This window comes from Neltuma alba, unplaced genomic scaffold (assembly GCF_004799145.2).
Source record: "Neltuma alba isolate B1F8T4 unplaced genomic scaffold, ASM479914v2 tig00012600_pilon, whole genome shotgun sequence".
Classification (NCBI taxonomy): Eukaryota; Viridiplantae; Streptophyta; class Magnoliopsida; order Fabales; family Fabaceae; genus Neltuma; species Neltuma alba.
This window is the reverse complement of record NW_021637049.1, coordinates 247,786-259,613: the sequence shown is the minus strand read 5'-3', so window position 1 is coordinate 259,613 and position 11,828 is coordinate 247,786. Positions and strand designations below refer to the sequence as shown.

The window sequence follows — 11,828 nt, the reverse complement described above, 5'->3', positions numbered from 1 at the left end:
GTTATTTTAGGCAGCTACGCGTCAAATTTGCATAATGCTTATTAAAGAGATGTGAAAATATAATTACTGCAGCTACTTAAAATGTAACTTAAAGAAAGCAGCACCGCTGCAGATATTAATACTCTGATCACGGAAAAATCTATTTGTTGTGGCAAGTTATTGGACCCGGGTTGAGTGCGTTATTCATTGAGATCTAAGCAGAAGGAAAATAGATGTTCTATAAGACGCTACTTTGACTTATAACAACAGTTTCACCTGATGATAATTGAGTGATGACTACTCGGGTACAACGGATCTTTCAAGAAAGTTCCCAGACAAACCATGAGAACGAAAATACATAGGAGCAAAACAAAAGTCCGACCTGCCGGATTCGAACCAGCGACCTAAGGATACCCATCAGGCGTTTTACCCACTACAGTCCTCCGCTCTGCCAACTGAGCTAAGGTCGGTTACGTAACGTTCGGTTCACCAATTTATTTAATTATGTTTATAACCTGGCTTTCCTCGACGGACCCCGGCTTCAGAAGAGAAAGCTATGTGGAGGCAGTCATGCTCCGAATCTTTGGCCGAGCCAGTTGGTCCCGCTAGCAATTTCTCTCGATTCATCCTTCGTCTCACGAGTCACGATGTAATGCGGGTTCGGCAACAAGGAGTTGATAATAATATCGTTGCATTCAGTGAGTTTCAAAAAATAATTTTGACAGTTACATAGTTAAACCGTAAAAGATAGCGCATTTCGTTGAAAAAATGAATAAAGAACCTCCGGAATGATTAATCGTGTTCTGAGTGGGGTTTTTATTTTGGCTAATGCTTTGAGAGAGAGTATAATTGTCTTGAAAAGATAATTTCTTTACTTTTTGGCTCAGGCTTCAAATGAGACGCTTCAAATTTCCTTCATTCTCATGGCAGAAAAATTATCTGTCAAGAATTTTATTTCTTCCGCTAAATTAAACAAAATGAATTATTGAATCAGAATAAATGACTAAAATTCAAATAATTTGTTGAAATCATGAAAATATATTAATTATCAGAAAAGTTACTATGATATTCTTATATTATACAGGATTTGAATTATAAACACCATATAATACTCAAACCCTTCACCAATCATACATAACACTTATTTGTGAATTAGAGGAAACATAAATATGTCGGGCAAAATGTAACTTAGTTAACCTGCAATTGAGGCGCATCAGCATTATAGATGAGTACAAAATACAACTCGCTCCATTTTAGGGCAGCTGTTGAATCCAATTTTCAGCAAAGATATCCCCAGTCGGTGAGGCATTGCAAAATTGCAGTGAAATACTGTGATTTTACATTATAATTTATAAACATTGACAAAAATGTCAAGTACAGCTTTGTCCAGCTTTTACAGGAGACAGTCGTCAAAAAGCCTGCAAGATGAGGGCAGAGAACAAAACTCAAATCGTAAAGGGGGAATTGATTGGCTGAGCATTTTATACACTACAGCAAACATGAATAACTTATTCTATCGCTTTCACAATCTTAATGATGTGGTTGTGTTAACTGTAATCAGACATCACATGAAAAAATAGATACACCAGTATAGTTCCTCCTCTCCTCCGGGACCTCGCTTGGTAATTGCATGGCCTAAACATAGGACTTGTGATTGTATAATTGACCAAGAGCCACTGTTTCCTCTATCCTGTTCTACTACTTTCTGTTCAAAATTTTCAACCCCCACTTTCTGTGGCGGAACTTTATGACAATAAATGAACATGACGGAAATGAATAGGAATAGAATCAATTAGTTTGACAGTCTCTTAAAGAAAGGTTTCTGACAGATTAGGAGTCTATGATCGTTGTCGCTCTCAAGTTCTACAACTCGGGCATCCCACTTCAGCCGTGTTGCCAGAGCTCTAGCTGACTCTATCAAAGGAACTGTATCCCGAATTATAATCCAACCCTGCACACACAATCAAGCCAGCAAATGAAAAGCCTTCAAAAGGATTACACCACACACACACACACACAAAAAAAAAAAAAAGAGCCTTCACCAAGACAACTCAAACAAAAAGGTAATTATCGGATTCGGTATGTGAATACAAATCAAATTCAGCAACTCAGACAACACTGAAGGGCTGCCAACGCAGAGCATGATTCTATTTGTAAAGGTATTAAAAGATACATCAGTGGACTGCTTGATGAGCAATTAAATGTTTGAAGTAATATTAGTAGTTTGGAAAACAGCCTTGTAAGGATAACAAAGGAGATTTAATTGATTAATGATAAAAAGAGTCCAGTTCAATTTGTTATGCTATTCATAGATCAGTGCATTAGTATTCCGTCAAAAAGGTAGGAAGCTACACTTTTCACGAGCCATAAACAATGTAGCTCCTTTTGAGCTCTGTACAAATGTACAAGTCCACTCTAATTTCATAAATAGCACCAATGCATTGGAAAAAAGAAGATCTCAATCATCATTAATAAATCAGGATAAAGGGGAAGCTGAACAAGTCTGATTCAAAAAAACAAAGTATTATGCTAATGGAGGTGAATTCAGACTTACAAAAGTATGTGCTCTTAAGCAGCAGCTTAAAATAGCACAAGATTTTCCGCTCAAATCCAGGCCATTATGTTTAGTTACAGTAAAGGAACATTGTAGATTACATTTTGTCACTCAATGAAGTTCCTACATTACTGTCACTCAATGAAATTCAGGGTACCGCTTTCATTACAAGGCTTGAGGCAAGTACCCCTTTTTTCCGAGGGAAAAAAAAACACAATTTAAGCTTACAACTAGGCGGTCCTAAATTCCAACACAAGTGTAGTGTGATTTCTGTGCTAGACAGATAAAGGAACAAAACTTCAAGGATTGTCATTCCAAGTCTATGGGCATGCCGTTTTCTGCTTACATAAAAAGGAAAAGCTCGGAGTATTTTAAATACCTCTGGACGAAGTAGCCTGTCAATTTCAGTAAACAGATCAAGCATGGTGCATCTACCAAGCTGAGAATTTTGAAGTGACAGAAGTCCCGCTGCATGCACCAAGTCATAGGTTCTAGGATATGTTGGAAAAGCCTCACACCTAGAAGCCAAAATAGAACAGAATTGTAAGAAAACTAAAAAGAACATGATATGATGATGATAGTAACGGAAGAAGACTGTAATGGAATTGCATGTGGCAATAAATTCATGTTCAACCACAAGAAATTTATTGATGAAACCTGCGAATCATAACATCATTATAAAATACAAGATACAAAGAAGAACGGAATACCAATCATGCAAAACACCAACAAAACCCCTGTCCTGGATCAAGGGAAGGTAGTTTGGTCCGCTGGTTGGGACCACATTCATGACCCACACGGCCTTTCCAGCTTGCAGCAGTGCCAGATTAAAACCACCAAAATGAGCATTCATGTCTAACACATTTCTGACCATGTTGTAGGGCGGTGAAGGATCCTCTTCACCAGGCCTCTTTGGATGATCAGAGAATATTAAAGGTGAAAGGAGAGACCAGTAATTACGGACTACTGTTCTCCAGCTTTCAGATTCCTCAGCAAATTCTTCTGGCTGCAGCCCTAACACATAAATATAAGCTTGATAAGATAACAAGTTGCTAGGAGATTCCATTGGGTGAAACAGATTTTTTTTTTTTTGGCCAGAATTCAGTGAAACAGTTTAAGTCCATCAAAGATCAATAACGTTTGAAAAACATTAGCATATAACAATTACCATAGGCAGCAAGCTCTTTATTGTTCAAGTTAGTCCGAGAAGGCCAGGTTGCCCTCTCATCAATAGAAATCCAACGACTACTATGTGTTCCTCCTATGCAGTTTTGCAGTTCTCGATAATATGGAGACTCCACATCATAACTCTTACCACACAAAGGAGGGCCAGCACCAGAATTTCTGAAAGAACCAGACAAGTGATGCTAAAAATCAGAAACAACTTCTTAATCCTTCATGCAGCATGATTGCATATGTTGGCATGAATTCGATTTTTCAGAAATATGTTTCTTGAGAACTTACAATGTGAATGTAATTTTCACCAATATGTCACAAGTTCACAACAGCTTTACCTTGAATTATAGCAATTCCTTTTACTAGTTTTCTTCCATATGACCGTTTCATCTTGTTGAGACAACATTTCCCAGCAAATATTTTCTGTGAAATCATGGACAAACTTCCACCGCTTCTGATTCTCTTTGCTACGGGCATTTGAAAGTGGGGATGTCCAGACAAAGTAGCCACCCGGTTTTAGAAGTCTATCAGCTTCAATCAAGAGAATACCATCTACGGCGAGTAATGAGAATGTAAGATTAAAAATACTGATTGATGTGCAACAATCACGTTAACAGTTATAAGGAATAAGCCAATAAGGACACCAACTAAAAAGTTGTTGGAAAGTAGCCTTCACACATATTTCAAAGGAAGACTCTGAAAAGTTAGCTACGGTTTGGCAGGTAATAAATTACATTAACCTTAGTAATCTTCACAAAATGAACACCTGACTACTCAGGACACAGTAAGAGAAAAATAGAAACTAAAAATGTTCAATATTTAGCTTGCCATTGGTAGCAACAGCATTACCAAGCTACTTGAAATTCAAAGGATGCAAAAAAAAAAAATTTAATGTGTTTAGCTTTGGGAAACTTCCTGTAATTAAGAATTAAATCTGGAGAATTTCTCAAAGGTATACATCATATCAATTTCTTTTTTAATTCTGCATTTGGGGATGTCGATTTCATCAAAAACAACTGAGGGAATCATGATGTCCCCGGCAAAATACCATCCAACACGCTGATTCTAGAAAATGTAGCATGAGATTGAATTCTGAAAGGTACCTTTCTGGTCCCATTCAATCCCACATCTTGCACAATGCAACATATCGAATGAGAGAGATGGATATGGCAACTGTTTTGAAATGAAAGATGCAATCATAGCTGGCAGGCCCCTCTCAAGCGTGAGCTGAACTTGGCTACCAGAAGGCTCATAGTCAGCAATGCACATAGTCAAGAGATGACTGTTAAAGAGGTGTGCTCCAAAGCTACCATAGCCACAACCTATGTCCAGTATGGTTCGAACCTGTGAATTTCAGGATGCCATGTTCAATCAAAGTTGAACTGTAAAGACTCAGTTATGTTTCAAAGCTTTCTATTATGAAATACATTATAAATCCATCCAAGTTGAAGTTACAAGAAATTTCATGCACAAAAAAGTTACCAATAAGATGTTTGACAGGAAAAAAAAAAAAAAAAAGAAGGGTAATAATGGACAAGAGACCGACAGCTTCTAAACAACCCAATGGTATCAAAACAAAAAGCTAATTCATTAATTCCATGTGATTATCTGGTAGCTTTGCAACATATCCATCATAGGTATACAAGCCAATACATGCTCGAATTCGCACAGTACCATTCATATATAATTTGCTGAGATCGCCAGTTAGATGATTAATAATTATTTTGTGATACCTGTACCAAATAAGGAAAACTTAAACTCACCCACATACGTTGACAAAGAAAATAAAAGCAAGTGACACGCACTAAATTTGTAAAATATAAGCATAATGGACGAGCTGACCACAAGAAAGGAGGCAGGAAAATTATATATGCCATTTCTAGTAGACAATATATATATATTTACCCCAGCTTGTATGAAATTAGACTCATTTCTGAGTCCAATCATTTCTGCAATTTGATGTGAATAGTCTTCAACGCCATCAAACATAAGAGAGGCTGAACGAAAGGAAATTTGTTCTTCATCCAGCATCATCATTCTATAACCATGTGAAAGAAGAGGCAACATTAGGATTAAGGGATCACTGAAAGAAAAACAATTAGTAGGGAGATGTATCTAACTTGCCTCTTGGTCAAGCTTCCAGAAGAAAGAACCTGCTGGGCGGTGATTTTGACATTTGCAACCCAGATAACATCTCTTCCAGTTGGCCACCGAAGAGGAATTTTGTACTTTGCAGGAGGAAGTATCAAACAGTTTTGCCTGAGCTCATGCTCACATTGCCTTTGAAGCTCATTGCCATCAGAATAACCCAAACCTAGATTCTTAGAAACATTAAAGCAAGGAACATGGTTTTCAAATTCTTGAGAGCAAAATTCCATTTCTTTAAATTTTGAGGTGCCGCTGGAAAACTCCCCAATATCCAACAGGTCTAATACAAGTTTCTCTTGGAGCCTTCTATACCCATGGTATATGTGACCTCTTGATGAGCTTGAAATCAAGATCGTCCACCAAAAAGATCCAGTAAGAGCAAGAACAACTATAAATAGTAGGCTTGATTTCAAGAGAAGCATTGTCAATTTATGTCGACTTCTTGGAGTGCCCGCAATGAAGCTATCCGTGAAACCATTCTCAGAATTACCATATTTTGCTTGAGAATAATCTGCAAAAAATAACCGTAAAGGAAACCTCAGGGCTAAAGGGCTGTGACTGTGATCTGATGAAGCTCTTCTATCCAAATCTTCCTTTTCTGCTTTATCTTTGAATTGAGAATCCCGCAACTCATGACTGCCGTCCGGGATCCGAACGCCAGATACACCTCGATGCAGAGGCCTGGACATTCTCCGGCCTGGAATGTTATACTTGCACGAAGAAGTTGATGCGCAGCTGAGAGTAGCTTATGAATATATTGAGAAACCAATAAAGGTTTGTTGTTTTAACGTCATCCGGATTTGAGGGGATAAGTAATTGGTAGACACCTCCTCCAGCTAAGCAATAGGAAACCTATACAAATAAAGATACCAGGTAAAACCATCAGACTTTGTACCAAAAGAAATTCAATTCCAGAGAGACGTTCAAATAAAGGGCAAGTGAAGAGAAGCAAGTTTAAAGGCAAAGAATTGGCAAAGCGATGGTGCGGCCATAGCACCAACAACATAAGAATGATGAAAACTTGGAGCATTAATTCAGCGCATCAGATCCATCTCAATCCCAATCTTGAAATGGATACAGTGAAGTTACGTAGATTGATTGGTAGGCAGCAGGGCAGTAAAATTTCCCTGACTTGAGAGTTTTCAGTACTAAGATTTTATGAAAACCAAAAAAGAAAAAGAAACAGCATATAGATCAATCCACCAGCTGACACAATATGGCAAAACATTATTAGAAGACATCAGATCAAATCCAGTGAACAAAAGAGAAGCAGAGACGGAGCAGCAGAACAAGCGGAGGCTAGTACCTCCTCCTCCTTACAGGGGCACTTAAGAGGCAGAAGACTGAAACTAATGCCGAAAAGTTTAGCAGGAATTAACGAGGGAATTGGCAATGCTCGCTGGACCACGGCCACACTAAGAATTATAAACACATTCCAGCATTCCTTTGCTGCTTACATATCCCTTCCTCTCTTTTTCTCTCGACCACTCTCTTCCTCTCTCCACTCACCCTCGCACCGTCGGAAGCTTGCTGCTTCGCAAAGAAAAATGGAGAGAGATACCACTGTCTCGACGAGCACACCGAGATTTTGTACTGATCCGATCGCGAGAGCAGCACTACTCGGATGCCCAAAAATATTATTTTGGGCTACTTAAAAAAAAAAAAACGGGGGAGTGGGGACGGAGCTCGTGAAACGAATTTGCTTTAAAAGATTTGAAGATTCGCATGAATTGTTAAAAATAATTAAAATTATTATGTTAAAATTATGAACTTAAAATATTTTTGAAATATGAAATTTAAATTTTATGTCAATGATAACTGATGATAGTTGTAAAATATTTAAACACCGAATTCGGTGTTTTACATCAATTTAATTTTTAAACTCGTTTTTAATTAATCTTAATGCCTCGTAAAATCATTAAATAAAAATATATTATAAGAAAAAGATCCAGAGGCAGGGGCATCTATAATGCGTAATAACGCGCTTAGCTCCACTGACAGTTCGAACCCAACTGTAACTAATTAATATGATCACTTTCCCACTATATGTCAATTCCAAGCGCATGATGACAAATGAACACACTTAGGAAGAGCCCCCCTTGAACAGAAGCGCACAAACGACAATTCAATTCATCCTCAGCAGGCAAAAGTTGCCCATTAATCATCACATCACATAATTTGGAATATTTCTGTCCCAAAGAAAAAATGCCACATGGCCCGTGATATTTAACAGGCTTTCCTTCTTCTCCGCGAAGCATCGAGTTTAAGCCGAGCTCGGCCGACTAAAAAGAATTCAGGTCCATTAAAAAAAAAAAAAAGTAACGAGAGCAGAATCATAGTGGGAAGTTGAGGGAGAAATGGTAGATCCAGCAGATTAAAGAACGGCGAGGTGCTAAATAATCAGGAAGGCCTCCGACATTAATTAATGAATCTCGAGAGCGTTGCACCGAAATTTAAAAAAGAAAATGACGGTTTCGCTGTTTCCTTCATTGTGTTGCAAAACTGACTTGAAGCTGTAATGGCGGACACTGACCCACATCATATTTTATAAACTGTGCAGTAGTACGTATTACTCCATAATTTAATAAACGTATATTGTCATTGGTGCAGCTTCACACTTGCTCGGGCTCACGTCTGCTTCATTTAATTTTTGCGTAAATCTGTGGCGGTTCGGGAGAATTAAGCGTGAATCAATAGGCGGGGGGCAGTGTAATAACCTGCCAAAATTGCTAAAAGCCGGGGTCGGCCTGAATCTGCTTTCCTTAGCTTGGATTCTACTAGTTAGACAGAATCAGAAAACATATTGGGATCTCAGTTTTAATTTTGCTGATGGTCATGTCATATTTCTTAAAATTCTGCGCTGCAAGGAAATATCAGGTATCAACCGTCCAAGAAGTGTTAGAATGATGGGGTTGATTAAACAATAAATTAGATTAAATGTACTGGAAATTAGCAGAGAAGTATGCCAAGAACCTCATCATCAATCGGTTCCCTCCTTTTCAGATATTATTGATCCATTTTGTTCGCGTTTCTTGTTGAAAGATTTTTACATTGTCAACTTTGTACACGGAAGTAGGTGGGTTGATGTCATTCGGTTCCCTCCTTTTCTGGAATACAAAGGGAGGTTCGTTACGCTGGATGTTGATGGTAAAAAGGGCGGGAATGCGATTAAAAAAACAGAGCCATATGTGAAAGATGTCAATTTTATTTTTTTAACTGCATTATGTAATTTTTAATACGGTGTAATGAATTTAGGAAATGTAACTGTTATTTGTGATAGTTTATTGTATTAGTATTTATTCCTAGTATATTAATCAAAATTAAAATTGACAGAAAATTCACGCACTGAAATGCTTCTATTCCTTTTCAGTTTCGTAAAAGCTGCTGCGCGCTCTGGCGACGAATCCGGCCACGAAAAAACTTCCACGATTAAGGAACTTATTTATGAAGCATTCTTGAATCCCGACTGATAGTAAACATTGGAAATAAAAAATAAGGACTAAAATTATAATTAAAAAATTATTTTAAAATATTTAATATATGTAATTACTTGTTATATGAGATTAGGTAAGCCTATTGAGGTTGGATTTGAAAATATCACATCCCACCATGGTATTTTTCAACCTGTTTGTCTGATCCCATATAACAAAAAATCTCTGATACTAAATATTTTTTTAATAAGCTTTTTCAATCCCAATTCCAATTTTTACCCCCTATTTTCAATATTTCGTTCCAAACACAACTTTAGTATTTTAAACTGCATTAACTTTCTGTTAAAATATAATAATTTTTTAATTTTGTTTATATTTAATATTTACCTCTTTCAAAAAAGATAATTGTTTATACTATAATAAATGAAGGACAAATGGTACATTCATACTAAAAATTTAATGAAATGACTTATAAATAAGACTAAAAAAATATTTTCTCTTTATAAATAAGACTACAAGAATAATCTGCTACCTCTGGTCTTTAATATAATACCTCATTTGATTTTTATTTTGATCATAAATATAAGACCCCAAGCCACTTTTATTACAAATAACTAACTTAACTTCTTTCTTAATTTTCTCAAATTAGTCTACTAGTTCTTATAATTAGGATCAGAGGTGTTATAATATAAGAGTTAGTTTGAGATTCAATTTGATTCTAAATATAAAAGCATAATTCATTTTATCTCTTCTATTTATTTATTTGTTCAAGGTAATCCTTATAAGAGTTATATATGTTAAATGTTTTAAATGATAATTCTAGCCAATATACATTATTAGCAAGAATATTTTAAGAAATATAATACCTATTTATTATAAATAACAAACTCAATTAATTTTTCTACTCTACTCAAATTCAAATTAGTCAGTTAATTTAAGCACTAGAGGTAAGAATAATCTTTATTTTCTTCTGGGCCCCACCGTAGAGCCGCGTTTTGTTGTGTCGGTGGACCAAAAAGGGAGACGTGTCGGGCGTGCGTTGGGTGGCAGTGCTGTATCATGGGGCCGCAGGTATCAAATTACTGTGGTCGCTCTTTTGGGGACGGTGGTCTAAACGCGGAGTTCGAATTGTCGTTTCCTAGAGCAAACTCTAACGCTGCTGCTTTATTTGACCTGATCTAATTTTTTATTTTTGTGACACGATGACCTGATCTGGTTTCTCTCTCTAGTTGTTGTTTTAGTTTTAACCCGTGGTCACATTTACCCGGGGTAAGGAGGGTGAAAGTGTGATGAAATGCCATGATTGCTTAGGGGAAAAGAAAAAGTCCAGATGACAAACTACCAACCTTTTTTTGTCATTTTGCAGGAGTAATTCCTCGTCCAAAATTTCACATGGGATATGGCCAAGAAAATGAAAACTGCGTGACCGGGAAAAGGCAACAGTCAAGCAGACGGTGCTATGATGATTGTACCATTTGGAACATTAGAGGCGGAAAGGCAATGGATTAAGATGGAGGATTGGAGGTTGACACGATAGTCAGCTACCTTATTTCTTTCCAAAAATGCGATTGAATAATTGAAGCCACGGCATTGGTTGAAAAAGCAGGGGAACAAAAAAGGCGGACTGTGTTGGGGCAAAAAAGGCATTGACAAGAGTGCACAGTGGGCAAGTGGCGGGCGGATCCTGATCCAGCCGGACTATACGATGTTGTCCCTGTACATTCACCGATTAAGTGAACAATGGAACGCATTTCAAATCTGACACGTCTAGCTCAAAACTTTCTCGTGAGTTTAGTAATCCTGCACCTTAAATGGTCATTGTTCAGGTTTGACTAGTTAAAGTTTAGTTTTGCACATCCGCCTTGTATCCGGATCCCATGTCTTACAAGCTTCTCCTGTTCTTTTCAATGAAGTGAACGCTGAGGGGAAAATGATCAGTGGACTACTGCCGAGTGAAAGTAGATGGGAAAAGATAGCCAGTGAAGAGCAATTAACGGAGGAGGGTTTGACAAGACAATACAAATTTAGCTTATCTACTCAATATTACTTACTGACTGACGTTTATTATTTATTAGACTGATTTATGGGATGTTTAGATAGAAACCAAACTATAGTTTCAGAAGTGTTTTTACTATTTATGAAGTAAATATATGGAGGAGTTTGCCTCGTTTTGTGAAAAATGCTTTTGAGAAACACTTTTGAGGGTTACCAAACACCCCTTCAGTTAATTTTTTATCCCACGGTTCAACAAAATAGGACGGATTCTCTCGGGGCTCGGGCTAAGCTCCTGGACTTTTTTTAACCTGCATGTAAAATAATTATTATGTATTTTCATAGCAATTAATTTTAGTGTTCGACCCTCTGTATCACGCACATTCTAAGAAAGACAAAAAAAAAAAATCAGCAAATCAATGTCTGACGTTTAGACTGAAGAGCGCACACATGGGATGAAAGTACTGGCAGAGAATAAAGTCACGTCATTCTCAAACTCAATTTCCGCCATTCGTCGGCCCGAAGCAACCCGTCAGTTACAATTACGT

At 37.2% G+C, this 11,828-nt stretch overlaps 1 protein-coding gene and 1 non-coding gene across 3 annotated transcripts; both read right to left on the bottom strand.

Annotated features, from left to right (window-relative positions):
• Nucleotides 1–355: 355 nt before the first annotated feature.
• On the bottom strand, nucleotides 356–449 carry TRNAY-GUA (transfer RNA tyrosine (anticodon GUA)). Its single transcript has 2 exons — nucleotides 413–449; nucleotides 356–391 (listed from the first exon to the last, which is right to left on the bottom strand). It is a non-coding gene; the product is annotated as a tRNA-Tyr (tRNA).
• Nucleotides 450–1,254: 805 nt separating this feature from the next.
• On the bottom strand, nucleotides 1,255–7,460 carry LOC114729078 (probable pectin methyltransferase QUA2). 2 transcript variants are annotated; one of them, XM_028916034.1, is made up of 9 exons: nucleotides 7,178–7,460; nucleotides 5,834–6,709; nucleotides 5,615–5,747; nucleotides 4,813–5,053; nucleotides 4,048–4,261; nucleotides 3,702–3,877; nucleotides 3,244–3,547; nucleotides 2,913–3,051; nucleotides 1,255–1,930 (listed from the first exon to the last, which is right to left on the bottom strand). In XM_028916034.1, exons 2-9 carry the CDS (start codon nucleotides 6,544–6,546, stop codon nucleotides 1,772–1,774), a joined length of 2,079 nt encoding a protein of 692 aa, XP_028771867.1. In that variant the 5' UTR covers nucleotides 6,547–6,709; nucleotides 7,178–7,460; the 3' UTR covers nucleotides 1,255–1,771. The 2 variants fall into 2 exon arrangements, with proteins under 2 accessions (XP_028771867.1, XP_028771866.1); XM_028916033.1 differs by having other exon boundaries at nucleotides 7,164–7,459.
• Between the last annotated feature and the right edge of the window lie 4,368 nt (nucleotides 7,461–11,828).